Below are 17,596 nucleotides of genomic sequence, written 5' to 3'. Positions count from 1 at the left end.
GAAACAGAATGATGCAGAGTAGGAGGTAAAACCCATGGTGTAAAAAACAAGTACATTTCTATTTACACTGGATAAAAGCAGAGACACAGAGCTACAAAATTGTATATCATACACTGCATTTGAGGAACAATGGGAAATGTTTTGGAACCTACTGGAGAGGCCTTTGAATGTTTTGGTACGTACTGAAGAGCTCTTTTTGTCTACACCCATTCAGCATCGTTTACACCCTCTTAAGCTTTATCCCCCACCCATTTTACTCGCCCTAGCAGAGCTGGTTAGGCTGTTTTCATGTTATCCAGAGCGTTGGTGACTGTAACTGTCCTGCTGGCAACAATTGAATTATGCTTTTTTGTCGATGTTTACTGACACCGGCCATAATCAAAGGGTGTTGAGCATTCGTAAATTCATCTGATATTCTGCGCTCTAGCACACTCAGACGAGAGTGCTCTGAAATCGGAGTAGATGGCCATATTGAATTTACGAACACACCTGAAATGGTTACTTGCATAGTGGAGTTTTTTGTTAAAAAATGTAGCTAGCTAGCTAAACAATGAACCATAATCCCAACTCATGACGTTCCTACCCTGCATGAATCTGCAACCAGGTTCAATGTTAGCTAGCTAACATTAGGCTATAACTAGCCAAGCATACACATAACATTAGCTAGCGAGCCAGCCAGCTAACATTAGCTAGCTAGCTAACAGTACACTTTAACTTGAAATGAAACCACTTTCTGTCAAAATTAGAAACGTGTAATATCTGAAAATGTAGCTAGCTAGACTATCTACTTGTATACATCATGGATGGACGCGTCTCCTGCCGGATGCCATGGTTGCCCTTAGTTTGAAGATGTAATCTGGAGACAGGTGTTTTCTCCATCTCCTTAGCTATCATACTCGAATTCCACTGATTTCAAAACTCGGTCCTCCAGAAAGTGGAGATCAAAATTTATGCAGTTTTACTACTCAATAAAAAGAAATGTAAAGCCGCTTTAGACAGGATTACTTAGCAACACTGACCAGCTCAAATATACAGAAGCGTGCTATATGGCAGACCAATCCAAACTCATCTCTCTGCCTGTCCAGCCCACTCATTATCAGTCAATCATGGCTAGCGGGAAGGTTTCTGACTTTGTGGCTAAACCAACTAGGCTCGTAATTTAACAATTGTATTTTCAGATGGCATACAAGTGTGTTATTAAGGCACATAAAAATGTATATGTTCGAGAAGGCATTTCTGCCAACAAAAAAAAACATTTTGATTTAAAAAAAAATTACGTTCAAACGGCTCTGCTGTGAAGTTGAGACATAAGCCTAGTTTAGTCGAATTTGACATTTGGGGAAACTTCTAAATTTGACATTAGTAAAAACGTGGATAAACGTTAGAATCTGAAGTCAAATTGGTAAAACCGTGAGATCTTGTTAACACAGATACAAACACGCGCACACCCTGTACCATACAATTAATTTATTGAAGCCAAAAGCCCTTTTGTATTAATTGCTCAAATCACTTTGCTTTTAATCTTGCACCGATGCTGGCTTGAATGAAATGGGTCGAACTAGCCAACCAAAATACTCCCTGTATAATATCTGTCCCCCCTATATCAGGACAACACAGATTGAAGGAAGAAGAGCGAGGGACCAGGGGGAGTAGGGGGGGGGGGGGGGGGGGGGGAGTCAGGACTCAGTCTTAAAATCTGCAGAGTCACCCTGGTATCAGATTTATATCTGTTGATTGACTATCTCTCTCTATCAGTTCAGACAACACAACTGCTCCTTTAGGTCATAAAATATGAACTACCCCCCGCCCAGGACGATGTTACGATTAAAAATACAACCTCACTGTCTGTTCCTCCTCCAGTGTGATTAATGAGTGTAAAATGAAGGCATCTAGATCACTATGAAACCGTGATGGTATACTGTTAATCTACCCACTCTGAACACTCTGCCCTCTAGTGGTTTGGATGCCTTCCTACAGCAGTGGTCACCATACCTGTATGCAATCCCAGGACCACAAAACCTGGTTTAGCAAGGTTTAGCTGCTTACCTAGACCAAATCAACCCCTATCTCTGATCTCCTAGGCAATTGTGTAGATCAAAGAGGATTGGATAGGTATATCTTGCCTATCAGAGGAATATATGGAGCTAACAATGATATTGCTTACACTTATCCAATCTTCTTAGATCTAGACCTAAGGAGGGCAAGGAGTACATTTGGGATTCAGGGTTTGTCCGTTCTACTCCCTGTCACACAAACGCACGAACACAGCTCTACTAAGCAGTGAGTAATGTCATTGAGCCAGTCCAGGGTGATGTATGTGCGTGTCGCCCTTCTCTTCTCCTCTCCCTCACTTCATGACTTTGACTGGAGTAAACAGCTGACAAGGCAGTCTCTGTCTCTCTCTATCTCTCCTCTCTTATAACACCTTGATGTCTCGTTTCTTTCTCTTCCTCCCTTTCACTCTATCACTACTCCGTTTTTCTCAAATTGTCTCTCTCATTCTAGTGCGCTCTCTCATTCTAGTGCGCTCTCTCATTCTAGTGCGCTCTCTCATTCTAGTGCGCTCTCTCTCTCTCTCTAGTGCTCTCTCTCTCTCTCTCTCTCTAGTGCTCTCTCTCTCTCTCTCTCTCTCTCTCTCAGGTATCTTAAGGACCATTAAAAAAAGGTTATATAATTGCACCAGAAAAGGGTTCCACTATGGTTACAACCCTTTTGGGAGCTATATAGAAACCTTTAGTAGCTACTATCTTAACTCATCGCTACAACTCCCGTACTGGCTCAGGAGAGACGAAGGTTGAAAGTCATGCGTCCTCCGATACACAACCCAACCAAGCCACACTGCTTCTTAACACAGCGCCATCCAACCCGGAAGCCAGCCGCACCAATGTGTCGGAGGAAACACTGCGCACTTGGCAACCTTGGTTAGCTCGCACTGCGCCCGGCCCGCCACACGAGTCTCTGGTGTGCGATGAGACAAGGATTTCCCTACCGGCCAAACCCTCCCTACCCCGGACGACGCTAGGCCAATTGTGTGTCGCGCCACGGACATCCCGGTCGTGGCCGGTTACGACAGAGCCTGGGCGCAGCTGGCGCTGGTGGCACAGCTGGCGCTGCAGTACAGCGCCCTTAACCACTACGCCAGAGGGTTCTGTATTCTATACTGTTAAAATTCCATAGGCGTTATTATTGTGCTAATTGACAAGTTGAATCAGGTGTGCTAGCTTTGGAACAGCTGGGGGTCCCTGAGGAGAAAATTGTTAACCACTGACTTAGTCGACCGTTCTCAATTGACACAAGACCATACGTGACTCTTTCACAAGACACAGTCAATGGCCATAGTCATATATAGCATGTAATGGCATAACACAACAGATTAGATCAACTGGAATGACTCTCACTCACAGTTGCACAATAAGAGCTGTGAGCAAACCACGCCCCTAAATATTCGATTGAACCACTGAAGGGTTCTTTGATTCACTATGGTTCCACATAAAACCATCACCCTTCCCAAAGAACTCTTAGTGTGCAGGAATAGGCATACGTTGTTATTAGCAAATGTTTTAACTATCCCAAACTAGTGTTAAGCAATTAGTTCTTTTTGAGTTCGGTTCGGTTTCGGTTTGATAATTTTTTTAAATCACTGTTTTCAATTATTTTTTTAAACATGAAAATGCAGTATGCATTATGTGGGTTGAATAATGTAACAAAACAGAATAAAACAATTAATACAAGTCCCATGATGGTAGTGATTCCCATTACTGCTTATCACTTATTAACCATCATTTATTCACAATACTTTACTTTTATTTCAGTTGTTGCATTGCATTTGTTTTATTTGATTACTTTATTACTTAATTCTCATCTCTACAGAGCTGCTGCCTATGCTGTCTTACAAAATCATTATTTTAGTAGTTCTTCAAAGTAAATAAGGCCTACCTTTGCCTAGTCAAATAAAGGTTAAATAAAATGTTTTAAAAAATAATTTTATGACCGCTGAATACCAACTATCAATCACTTAGATCATGCATTTTCAGGTAGAGAGACCTCGCAAAGCAACTGCTGTCTTTCTCGATAGCACATTCTTCTGTATTTTACTTAGGTGTAAAATAAACACAGACCGGACAAGTAAATGGATTATGGTCTCTTCCTCCCTTTCTATCACTCCTCCGTTTTTCCCAAATTGTCTTTCTCTCTCTCATTCTAGTACTCTCACTTTTACTCTCTCTCTCTCTATCTCTGCATAGGTACACAAGCACACACACACAGATCTACCTGTGAACTTGTTGACTCCAGCCTGCTCTGCGACATTGGACAGGGCGATGATGCCTCGGGAGAGGTCACTGGCAGCTTCATCCATTTCTATCAGGGCATGGGGAGCCACGTTACCACTAGCATAGTTAGCTATGTAGATGGCATAACGACCTGTACCCTAGAGACAAGAAGACATGGACTTTGAATTAGATTTAAGTTACCGCTGGTAAATTTGGTTATTAAAACAACCATGTATGAAGAGAAGAACATAGGTGAAGTTTGTAACAGTATTTAGAAGATGGCATAACGATATGTACCATATGAAAGGAGAAGGAATTATTTGGATAAGAGACTTTAGTAAGCAACGTGAACAAACATTGTCCATGGCATCACACCCAGTTCCATAAGGAAGGAGAGACATGAAAAGTTGGAACCATTGACTGCACAAAAAGGTTGGAACTCTAGACCCCTATCTTTCACTCATCTAACTCAACCCTTATCCTTGTTCCCTAATTCCCTACTCAGTTCCCCACACACATACAATTTTCTCTTCACCTCTCTACCCGTCTCCTTTCTCTCTCTTTCTTTCATCCTACAATCTTTCTCTCTCCCTCTTTCTGTCTTCTTACTCCATCTTTCTTTCCTTCCCTCTCTTTTCTCTCCAGCCCTCCATATCATTCCCTCCTCTCTCTCCTCCCTCCTTCTCTCACTCTCCTCCTTCCATCTTTCTCTTCATCCCTTTGGAGGTTAATTTCACACTCCATTATCAGTGAGGGTCCCTGCAGACATAAAGGCACAGACGGAACCACCCTAATAGATTACACACTACCATTACAATGCGCTAAGTTACCCACTGGCCCTTACACACACACACACACACACATCAAATCAAAGTTTATTGGTCGCGTACACAGATTTGCAGATGTTACGGCAGGTGCAGTGTAATATTTGTGTTTCTAGATCTAACAGCGCAGTAATAATACCTAGAAAACAAAACACACATAATTCAAAAGTAAAAACGTAAGAAATTAAGAATATATAAAGTTGAAGTCGGAAGTTCAAATACACTTTAGCCAAATGCATTTAAACTCAGTTTTTCACAATTCCTGACATTTAATTCTAGTAAAAATGTCTTAGGTCAGTTAGGATCACCACTTTATTTTAATGTAAAATGTCAGAATAAAAGTAGAGAGAATTATTTATTTCCCAGTGGGCCAGAAGTTTACATACACTCAATTGGTATTCGGTAGCATTGCTTTTAAATTGTTTACCTTGGGTCAAACATTTCAGGTAGCCTTCCACAAGCTTCCCACAATAAGTTGGGTGAATTTTGGCCCATTCCTCCTGACAGCTGGTGTAACTGAGTCAGGTTCGTAGGCCTCCTTGTTCACACACACTTTTTCAGTTCTGCCCCCAATTTTCTATAGGATTGAGGTCAGGGCGTTGTGATGGCCACTCCAATACATTGACTTTGTTTAAGCCATTTTGCCACAACTTTGGAAGTATGCTTGGGGTCATTGTCCATTTGGAAGACCCATTTGCAACCAAGCTTTAACTTCCTGACGGATGTCTTGAAATGTTGCTTCAATATACCCACATAAATTTAGTGTATTTTGTGAAGTGCACAAGTCACACCTGCAGCAAAGCACCCACACAACAGAATGCTGCCACCCCCTGTAAGGGTTTTCCTCCTCCTCTTCGTCTAAGGAGAAGAAGCGAAAAGGATCGGAGGACCAATGCGCAGCGTGGTAAGTGTCCATGGTTGTTTATTTAAAAAACATAAACTGAACACTATGAATACAAAAACAATAAACGTGAACAAACCGAAACAGTACCGTGTGGCGACAAACACAGACTCGGAAACAATCACCCACAAAACAACAGTGAAACCCAGGCTACCTAAGTATGATTCTCTATCAGAGACAACTAACGACACCTGCCTCTGATTGAGAACCATACTAGGCCGAACACAGAAAAACAAAACATAGAATGCCCACCCAACTCACGTCCTGACCAACTAAAACAAAACAAATAACACAAGAACTAGGGTCAGAACGTGACACCCCCGTGCTTCACGGTTGGGACGGTGTTCTTCGGCTTGCAAGCCTCCCCTTTTTCCTCCAAACAAAACGATGGTCATAATGGCCAAACAGTTCTGTTTTTGTTTCATCAGACCAGAGGACATTTCTCCAAAAAGTACCATCTTTGTCGCCATGTGCAGTTGCAGTTGCTGAGCGGCCTTTCAGGTGATGTCGATGTAGGACTCATTTTACTGTGGATATAGATACTTTTGTACCGGTTTCTTCCAGCATCTTAACAAGGTCCTTGTTCTGGGATTGATTTGCACTTTTTGCACCAAAGTACGTTCCTCTCCAGGAGACAGAACACGTCTCCTTCCTGAGCGTTATGACAGCTGCATGGTCCCATGGTGTTTATACTTGCATACTATTGTTTGTACAGATGAACGTGGTACCTTCAGGTGTTTGGAAATTGCTCCCAAGGATGAACCAGACTTGTGGAGAGCTCCATTTTTTTCTGAGGTCCTGGCTGATTTCTTTTGATTTTCCCATGACGTCAAGCAAAGAGGCACTGAGTTTGAAGTTAGGCGTTGAAATATAGTCACAGGTACACCTCCAATTGACTCAAATTATGTCAATTAGCCTATCAGAAGCTTCTAAAGCCATGACATCATTTTCCAAGCTGTTTAAAGGCACAGTTAACTTAGTGTATGTACATTTCTGACCCACCGGAATTGTGATACAGTGAATTATAACAGAAATAATCTGTCTGTAAATAATTGTTAGAAAAATAACTTGTGTCATGCACAAAGTAGATGTCCTATCCGAATTGCCAAAACTAGAGTTGGTTAACAAGAAATTTGTGGAGTGGTTGAAAAACAAGTTTTAACCTGTTGAGTGTAGGGGGCAGTATTTTGATGTTTGGATGAAAAACGTACCCAAATGAAACTGCCTATTTCTCAGGCCCAGAATCTTGAATATGCATATAATTAGGATTAATATAATAATTATCAGATTAGGATATAAAACACTCTAAAGGTTCCAAAACTGTCAAAATATTGTATGTGAGTATAACAGAACTGATATTGCAGGCGAAAACCTGAGGAAAATCCAACCCGGAAGTGCTGTTTTTCCCGAAAGCTCTCTGTTCCATTGCCTGCCTTCGCTCCATTTAAAGGGATATCAACCAGATTCCTTTTCCTATGGCTTCCACATGTTGTGAACAGTCTTTAGACATAGTTTGAGGCTTTTATTCTGAAAAAATGAGCGAGGAAGATCACATTTCTGTCATTGTATGGCTGGGAGCCAGCAGAGTGTTGCATGCGCAACAGCTTGGAGCAGACTTTTTCTCTCTCTCTCCTATTGAAGAAGGTACAGTCCGGTTGAAATATTATCGATTATATATTTTAAAAATAACCTAAGGATTGTTCCCAAAGAAGATATTCTGTTTACAGGAAACTCACTCTACATCCTTAGATGAAGTTGCGTGGAAAAAAGGAATGGAGCGGTGAAATAAATTTCTGTCATAGACACGGTAACTCAAAAGGAGGTGATAATATTAATTTACAAAAATGTCGATCTGAATGTGCAACTAGTTAGGAATGATGTGCAAGGAAGGTGGATCTTTATTAATATGAAAGTGGATGAAAATACATTTGGCTCATTAACTTGTTTGGGATAGGGGGCAGCATTTTCACTTTTGGATGAATAGCGTGCCCAGAGTGAACTGCCTCCTACTCAGTCCCAGATGCTAATACATGCATATTATTATTAGTATTGGATAGAAAACACGCTGGAGTTTCTAAAACTGTTTGAATGATGTCTGTGAGTATAACATAACTCATATGGCAGGCGAAAACCTGAGAAAAATTCAACCAGGAAGTGGGAAATCTGGTTGGATTGGCGGAGATCTTTGTGGGCTATACTCGGCCTTGTCTCAGGATGGTAAGTTGGTGGTTGAAGATATCCCTCTAGTGCTGTGGGGGCTGTGCTTTGGCAAAGTGGGTGGGGTTATATCCTTCCTGTTTGGCCCTGTCCGGGGGTGTCCTCGGATGGGGCCACAGTGTCTCCTGACCCCTCCTGTCTCAGCCTCCAGTAATTATGCTGCAGTAGTTTATGTGTCGGGGGGCTAGGGTCAGTTTGTTATATCTGGAGTACTTCTCCTGTCCTATCCGGTGTCCTGTGTGAATTTAAGTATGCTCTCTCTCTAATTCTCTCTTTCTTTCTCTCTCTCGGAGGACCTGAGCCCTAGGACCATGCCTCAGGACTACCTGACACGATGACTCCTTGCTGTCCCCAGTCCACCTGGCCGTGCTGCTGCTCCAGTTTCAACTGTTCTGCCTGTGATTATTATTATTTGACCATGCTGGTCATTTATGAACATTTGAACATCTTGGCCATGTTCTGTTAAAATCTCCACCCGGCACAGCCAGAAGAGGACTGGCCACCCCACAGCCTGGTTCCTCTCTAGGTTTCTTCCAAGGTTTTGGCCTTTCTAGGGAGTTTTTCTTAGCCACCGTGCTTCTACACCTGCATTGCTTGCGGTTTGGGGTTTTAGGCTGGGTTTCTGTACAGCACTTTGAGATATCAGCTGATGTACGAAGGGCTATATAAATACATTTGATTTGTTTTGATTTAGGTTTGTAGTTTTTCAAAGCTTGGCCTACCAAATACACAGTGTCTATGGGGTCAAGTTGCACTTCCTAAGGCTTCCACTAGATGTCAACCGTCTTTAGAAACTTGTTTCAGGCTTCTGCTATAAAGGAGGGGAGAATGGGAGCTGAATGAGTCAGTGGTCTGTCAGAGTGTCTCAGGCTCGTGACACGCGGTCCCGACAGAGTTAGCTCTCGTTCCAGTGCTTTTCTACAGACAATGGAATTCTCCGGTTGGAACATTATTGCATTTTTTCTGTTAAAAACATCGTAAAGATTGATTCCATACATCGTTTGACTTGTTTCTACGACCTGTAATGGAACTTTTCGAGTTTTTGTCTGGACGTAATGCTCGCACCTCATGAAGATGGATTACTGGGCTGAACACGCTAACAACAAGTGGCTATTTGGACATAAATAATGGACTTTATGGAACAAATCAGTTATTTATTGTCGAACTGAGATTCATGGGAGTGCATTCTGATGACGATCATCAAAGGTAAGTGAATATTTATAATGTTATTTCTAACCTCTGTTGACTCCAACATGGCGGATATTTCTTTGGCTGGATTGGGCTCTGAGCGCCGTACTCAGATTATGCTTTTTCCGTAAAGTTTTTTTGAAATCTGACACAGCAGTTGCATTAACTTCTTAAGGTATAGGGGGCCGCATTTTCACTTTTGGATAAATAGCGTGCCCAATTTCAACTTCCTGCTACTCATGCCAAGAATATAAGATATGCATATTATTAGTATATTATTAGATTTGGATAGAAAACACTCTGACGTTTCTAAAACTGTTTGAATCATGTCTGTGAGTATAACAGAACTTATGTAGCAGGCAATGCCCCGAGGACTAACCATTCAGATTTTTTTTTGATGTCTCTGTCTGTTCATTGAGTCCTCATTGGCAAACAATATTTCTTAGGAACTTGTTTTCAGTTCCTACCGCTTCCACTGGATGTCACCAGTCTTTGGAATTTGGTTGAGGTTATTCCTTTGTGCAATGAAGAAGTCTGGCCATCTAGGAACTGCGTAACACTGTTGAGAGTTGCGCAAGACTTGAAAAGTAGCTTGGTTTGTTGTGTTCCTGTATTGAACACAGACAGACCCGTCTTCAATTTGATCGATTATTAACGTTTAAAAATACCTAAAGTTGTATTACAAAAGTAGTTCGAAATATTTTGGCAAAGTTTATAGGCAACTTTTGAAATATTTTGTAGTGACGTTGCGCATTTTGGAAGCTGTTTTTCTGGATCAAATGGGCCAAATAAATTGACATTTTGGATATATTTGGATGGAATTAATCGAACAAAAGGACCAATTGTTATGCTTATGTGACATATTGGAGTGCCAACAAAAGAAGCTTGTCAAAGGTAAGGCATGTTTTATATTTTATTTCTGCGTTTTGTGTAGCGCCTACAGGGTTGAAATATGCTACCAATTTTGTTTACTGTTGTGCTATCATCAGATAATAGCATCTTATGCTTTCGCCGAAAAGCCTTTTTAAAATCTGACATGTTGGCTGGATTCACAACGAGTGTAGCTTTAATTTAGTATTTTACATGTGTGATTTAATGAAAGTTTGATTTTTATATCATTTTTATTTTATTTGCCGCGCTGCATTTTCCCTGGCTTTTGCCCAAGTGGGACGCAAGCGTCCTCTATACCATAAGAAGTTAAGGAGAAGTCTATCTTTAATTATGTGAATAACACTTGTATCTTTTATCAATGTTTATTATGAGTATTTCTGCGATTTGATGTGGCTATCTGGAATCAAAACATTACTGCATGTAACGCGCCAATGTAAACTGAGATTTTTGGATATAAATATGCACATTATCGAACAAAACATACATGTATTGTGTAACATGATGTCCTATGAGTGTTATCTGATGAAGATCATCAAAGGTTAGAGATTCATTTGATCTATATTTCTGCTTTTTGTGACTCGTATCTTTGGCTGGAAAAATGGCTGTGCGTTTTTGTGACTTGGCTCTGACCTAACATATGTCGTGCTTTCGCTGTAAAGCCTTTTTGAAATCGGACACGATGGGTAGATTAACAAGAAGTTTCTTTCATTTTCTGTATTGGACTTGTTAATGTGTGAAAGCTACAATATTTTTGAATTTCGCGTGCTGCCTTTTCAGCAGAATGTTGTCGAGGGGTTCTGCTAGTGGAACACCTGCGCTAGAAAGGTTAATCTATATGGTCCAAATCAGGATGATCCATACTTCTTCAAATTTATTGAACTTACAGCCAACAAATGATCAAATCATTCTGGTAGGAGACTATAAAACAGTGTTAAATACCTCAATGGACTGTAAAGGAAATCACTCTACAAACTATTATCACCGTGCCGTTAGGAAATCACAAATATTCTGGACACATTAGAAATAGTGGATATTTGTAGACTAAAAAACCCCGACCTAGAGAGATATACATGGAGGAGACTTAATCAAACTAGCCGTCTTTGATTACATTTCCAATATCCCTGTCCATGTGGAAATTCTATAAGGGTTATGTGAAGGCCAATTAGATGATGATCCGATCGCGTTCTGTCTCCTATTAAAACTTTTTTCACCTTTGATGCAAGCTCTTTTCTCTCTTTCTCTCTTGCATCAAAGGTGAAAAAAGTTTTAATAGGAGACAGAACGCGATCGGATCATCATCTAATTGGCCTTCACATAACCCTTATAGAATTTCCACATGGACAGGGATATTGGAAATGTAATCAAAGTTTACTGGAGGACAACTCATTTTTAACTAAGACAAAATAATTTATAACTGAATTTTTACAGTATAATATAGGAACAGCAAATTCACTTATTGTTTGGGATACCTTTAAATGTACCTTCAGAGGTCATTCAATTCAATATTCATCAATAATAAAAAAGCAGTTTCTGGCTAAAGAGACAAGACTAGACAAGGGAAATACATGAACTAATAGTACAGGTAGATAGCAATAAAAATGATGTTAGAGACAAAATAAGTTAGAGGAAAAACAAAAAGAACTTGAGGAACTTATTCAAGAACGATCTAATGAAATATATTACAAAAATAAAGCAAACTGGATGGAATATGAAGAAAAATGCACAAAATTATTCCCGAATCTCCAACACAGGAACGCTAACAAAAATAATTAGCAGAAACTCGTTACTGAAGTCATCTATGATTCTCCAAATTATATTTTAAAAGAGGAGGCTAAATATTTTAAGCAGATGTTCTCTTTTCCGTCTCATCCTCTCCCACTGAATGAAGATTACGGTAAGCAATTATTTCCAAATAAAACAAAAAATTGAAAAATTAACAAATGTACAGAAAGATCAGTGTGAAGGCCAAATTATAGAGGAATAACTTTGAGGCTATTAAATCCTTTCAGTCTGGAAAAACCCCAGAGCTTGATTGCATTCTGGTAGAGGTCTATCAAGCCTTTTTTGATATACTAAAAGCGCCATTGTTAGATTGTTTAAATTAATCCTATAGAAATGGTCTGTCAGGTACTATGCAGGAAGGTCTTATTTCACTATTATTAAAACATGACCCAGATGGCAAATATAAAGATCCAGTCTATCTAAAAATACACGACAGCGACTCTTCCACCTCAGGCTGAAGAAATTCGGCTGAAATTTGCCTGCTTCTACAGAAGCACCATCGAGAGAATACTGTGGGACTGCATCACAGCCTGGTATGGAATCTCCACCACCGCGGACCGTTAGGAACTACAGAGGGTGGTACGCTCAGCCAAACGCAGCATTGGGTGCACACTGCCTGCCCTCCAAGACACCTACAACAACAGATGTCACAGGAAGGCCAAGAAGATCATTCGGGACATCAGCCACCTGAGCCACGGCCTGTTCTCCTCGCATCCATCACTTTGACGCACGCAGTACAGGAGCATCGTGGCTAAAACGAAGAGACTGGGCAAAAGCTTCTACCCCCAGACAATCAGCTCGGAGCTTAACAATTTTACTGTACACTGCAACTACATCTGTGACCCTGTGCATGTGACTAAATCCAATCTAATCTAATTTCCACTGCGGGACTAAAATGAAAATGACTGTTAAGGAATGTAAATGTCACCACCAGCATCAGATCGTCACAGCTCACTCTCTCAGCACATCCATCTCAGGTAATAGAAACAAACACACACACACACACACACATATGATTTAGTGCTGCAGGCTCCAAGGCCATTGAAAATTAGTTACTGGTGTTAAAAGTCAGTGGTTTTCAGTAATGATGCTTCACTCACGCTCATTTCTGTAACCAGTCATTACAGGTCAGGAGACTATACATAATGTGTGTGGTTGTGTGTGTGTGTGTGTGTGTGTGTGTGTGTGTGTGTGTGTGTGTGTGTGTACATGCATGCATGAATGGCTGTGTGGGCATGTGTGTGTGCATGTTTTGAAGGCCTTTCGCATTGTGACGTTGTTTGACTTAGGGAGGCTATTACAGTCAACAAATCAACTTTGACATTCGGGTAGGACCAAATATTCACATTTGGAGCTAAAAGTGTAAATAGTTTCCAGATAGCTCTTTATACCAAAGCTCATTTTCGGTCACTAGTCTTTGTCTGAAAGTGGTCCTGTTTCAGTGTCATCTATCACTTTCACATGTCTTAAATCAATAGCTTCCCTTCATCAGTTTGGAAAAGACAAATGATGGAACTTCCCTCCCAAGGAGACTAAAAAACACACATACAGAGGCATGCACACACACACATATACAGAGGCACGTATGCGGAATACACACACACACTGAAGGAGACTAAGAAAGTTGCAGTGGTCTAGATGAGTAATTATATCTCTGAGTGAGTGATAGAAGTCTATTTAGAAGTAAATAACACCAAACACATTCATCTTTCTACCTTTTTTTTCTCTTTTCCCCCACACTTTCAGTGGCCTTTTTGTGATATGAGTCCAAATTTGAGATTTTTGGTTCCAGCTTCCGTGTCCTTGTGAGACGCGGAGTAGGTGAACGGATGATCTCCACATGTGCGGTTCCCACCATGAAGCATGGAGGAGGAGTTGTAATGGTGTGGGGGTGCTTTGCTGGTGACACTGTCTGAGATTTATTTAGAATTCAAGGCACAATTAACCAGCATGGGATTTGCCATCCCATCTGGTTTGTGCTTAGTGGGACTATCATTTGTTTTTCAACAGGACAATGACCCAAAACACACCTCCAGGCTGTGTAAGGGCTATTTGCCAAGAATAGTGATGGAGTATTGCATCAAATGACCTGGCCTCCACAATCACCCAACCTCAATCCAATTGAGATGGTTTGGGATGAGTTGGACCGCAGATTGTAGGAAAAGCAGCCAACAAGTGCTCAGCATATGTGGGAACTCCTTCAAGACTGTTGGAAAAGAATTGCAGGTGAAGCTGGTTGAGAGAATGCCAAGAGTGTGTGCGCAAAGCTGTCAAGGCAAAGAGTGGCTACCTTGAAGAATCTAAAATATATGTTGATTTATTTAACACATTTTTGGCTACTACATGATTCCATATGTGCTATTTCATAGTTTCATGCCTTGTAGAAAATAGTACAATAAAGAAAAACCCTTGAATTACTAGGTGTTTCCAAACTTTTGACTGGTACTGTATACAATACAATACATACATACTGCAACATATTTTATGTAAAAAAAAATCTCTGCGACTCTGGGAATTGTGGTCTTCAAGAGCTTTTGACTGTGATTTGGTGGTCCCCTGAAAGGGGGAACAAGACAGAGTGGTTCACATCTTAGGCCTTATTACAACATCTTTTCCCCCTTTTTTCACACTGTCTTTCACTATAAAGTGTGTTAGGGACGTGAGTGATACAAAATTGAAGTTGATTGATCAGTTGAATTTCCTACCACATACAAATGTGCTATATCTTAATTTGATCTGTGTTGTCAAATGGAATTTTCCTGTGCAGCAGGAAATGCAAACAGTGTATACAAGGTTTAAAAGGCTTCTGAAGTTTGTAATTTCCACCTAAGAAAATGTCAGACTTGATTAACAAAAGATGTATCAACCCTTACAAAAATGTCAATTAATTATAATGCAGGAATATTTTCCTGCTGTGACAAACTGCTCAAACCAGTGGCTTTTATAACCTTGTGATGCTGCTCCAATGGGGCTATAATGTATATATTATATATCATATTACAGTACAATGATGAGAAATCTCCATTACATGAGGCTCACATCCTGCTCATCAATGACTGCTGTAAACTTAACTCCAACTGTGGATGGGAGAATAAGAAGGTCCTCTCAGAAAGTATAGGAGAGGTAGATTTTTACAGCTAAAGGAAAATGCTTTATTCTCTCATCCATCTCATGAAATGAACACACACACACGCACGCACATGCCCGTGCGCAAACACACACACAGTACACACACACAATACACACACACTCAAGGAGACCACACACTCAAGGAGACTAAGAGTTTGGACCATTGTAAAGGTATTGTCATATTAAAAGGAGATCTCTTCCTATGGGCTTGGCTCCTCTCCCATGCCCAGTCAGATGAGACTGCAGTCAGAAAATCGATTCTAATACCGTCCGTACTGTACCTCACTGGGTAACAGCTTTATCCCTCAACCTGGGGTGGGGTAGAGAGGACTGCAGTCATGATTACAGAAATATGCTGTTCTGCCTATCTCCATTTGGCCCATACACTGGCCATCCATTGCCACATTATTTTACTTGTGTGTGTGTGTGTGTGTGTGTGTGTGTGTGTGTGTGTGTGTGTGTGTGTGTGTGTGTGTGTGCATGCAAGTGCATGCATGCATGTTTGTTTAAATGTGTGTGTTTGTCTGTGTCATTGTATTTTGTGTGTATGCGTGTCTGTGTGTAGACATAATTTCTCCCCTTGTATGTCAGTCTGTAGAATGAACGAGCCCATTGTTTTGTAATTACAGCGGTGCACTGAGCAAAAGAGGAGACGGAACACCACATCTCTCTTCTAATGAACTGTCATAACACACACTGAGGAGGGCGGGACACACAGCAAGCATGAATTATGACTACGCACCTACAGTCACACAAACACACACACACAGACACACACACAAATATAAAACCCACATCATAATATGGGCTGGGAGAAGAGACACTAAACAGAAAGCCTGAGTTATTGTTGATATGCTCAAATGAGATAAGAGGTTAGTAATGGGGTGTAAAGGACAGAAACTGACATAGAAAGACAGATATGTTTAGAGAGAGCTGTGTATTATGAGTTCTGTAGTGCGAGTGTGTTTCTCAGTCTGAGCGTGTGTGTGTGTGTGTGTGTGTGTGTGTGTGTGTGGCTCTTGTACCTTTCGGTCTACGCAGGCTACAGATCGTCCAGCCAAGCGGTTGGCTACATCGCGGTGTTCGTTAATATCGTCGTTTAACAGATCTTCAAACCGGCCATTACGGAACTTAAAGAGCTTATCAGAGTAGGTGGCACGACCTTCAGGAGAGGAGGAGGATAAGAGAGGAGAGGAGAGGAGGTGGAGGAGGAGGAGAGGAAAGAAGAGGGGAGGGGAGAAGAAAAGAGAAAAGAAAAGAACAGAGAATATTTTAGATTTAAATGAAGATAAAACATCTAGAATCCTATACAACCATTTTGGGGGTAAATAAAGTAAAGAGAAAATGATAAAGCTGTGATATTGTAGTTTTGGCAGTCAGTCCTATAAACTCTCAGAAGATTAATAGCGACACAAAGTCCTTATCTGTTACCTGATGAAGTCTGTGATTAGAAATGTTTATCTCTGCTATATTGATCCTCCCTTCTGTGTTTGTGTCTGAAGAGAGATGAGAGGACATGATCCGTGTGTATGTGTGTGTGTACTCGTGTGTGTGTATTATTGCATGTGCGGGTGTATGTACAGTATGTATGCTTAAACGTATGCATGCATCTCTGTGTGTGTGTGTGTATGCATGTCTACCTGAGAAGGCGTTGTTGGTATTGAGCACATAGATCTCCTCTCTTCCGTCTCCATCAATGTCGCAGGCTGTCACTCCGATGGCATTGCCTTGGCGATCTCTCAGAGCATAGAAAGGGGAGCTACGGTTGTCAACAGCAATGTTGACCAGTCTCTTCCTCTGCTTGTCGTACTTCAGAACCAGGTTAGGACCATTGTACCTGTAAGAGACCAACAACAGAGTTAAAGGCTGCACATCATGTAAACCCTTTGAGCTAGGCAATAGCAACATCAGAGTTACAGGGCACAGAGTTCCAGTGTTAACTTTAATATTTGCATAAATAATCGTTACCTTTTCTTGGACATTATTCTAAAGGAAGTTTTGAGAGATCCCACTTGAAGATTTGTGAGGCATTGTTAGGGCAAATAGTACCTGTTTTAAGAAGAGTTAATTGTCGCCCATAGGGCTGCACCTACAATCATCAATCAATCATGGGGGAACAGGGAGTAATTGCCTTCTTGTATTTACTCGCCTCAAGATCGTGTTAACCCTCTGAGCTAAAGTTGAGGTATTAGTAAACACCAGTTTATGTCTTATACCTTCAGGTATTTAGAGTAATGTAAAAAGGTTCAAGCCCCATCTAAGGTTCATAAGAGTTCCCTTAGAAAAGTCAGTTTCTAAAACTGTGTGTAGATACTACAGTAGTTATAGGCTGGATGTTATAGGTTGTCGATGTTATTTCTTAAAAGTCTATGCAATTTGGGGGGGGGGGGGGG

The 17,596-nt window shown here is 40.9% G+C and overlaps 1 protein-coding gene across 1 annotated transcript in view; it reads right to left on the bottom strand.

Moving 5' to 3' along the window:
- crtac1b (cartilage acidic protein 1b) overlaps window positions 1-17,596 on the bottom strand; it is a 55,666-nt gene that overhangs the window by 22,472 nt on the left and 15,598 nt on the right. The window contains exons 3-5 of the mRNA XM_036960507.1: window positions 16,844-17,040; window positions 16,229-16,365; window positions 4,273-4,429 (exon numbers count right to left, since the gene is read on the bottom strand). Coding sequence (XP_036816402.1) covers window positions 4,273-4,429; window positions 16,229-16,365; window positions 16,844-17,040 — 491 coding nt within the window. The remainder of the gene's footprint in view (window positions 1-4,272; window positions 4,430-16,228; window positions 16,366-16,843; window positions 17,041-17,596) is intronic.

Source organism: Oncorhynchus mykiss, chromosome 23 (genome assembly GCF_013265735.2).
Source record: "Oncorhynchus mykiss isolate Arlee chromosome 23, USDA_OmykA_1.1, whole genome shotgun sequence".
NCBI lineage: Eukaryota > Metazoa > Chordata > Actinopteri > Salmoniformes > Salmonidae > Oncorhynchus > Oncorhynchus mykiss.
This window is presented reverse-complemented; position numbering and strand designations above follow the sequence as displayed.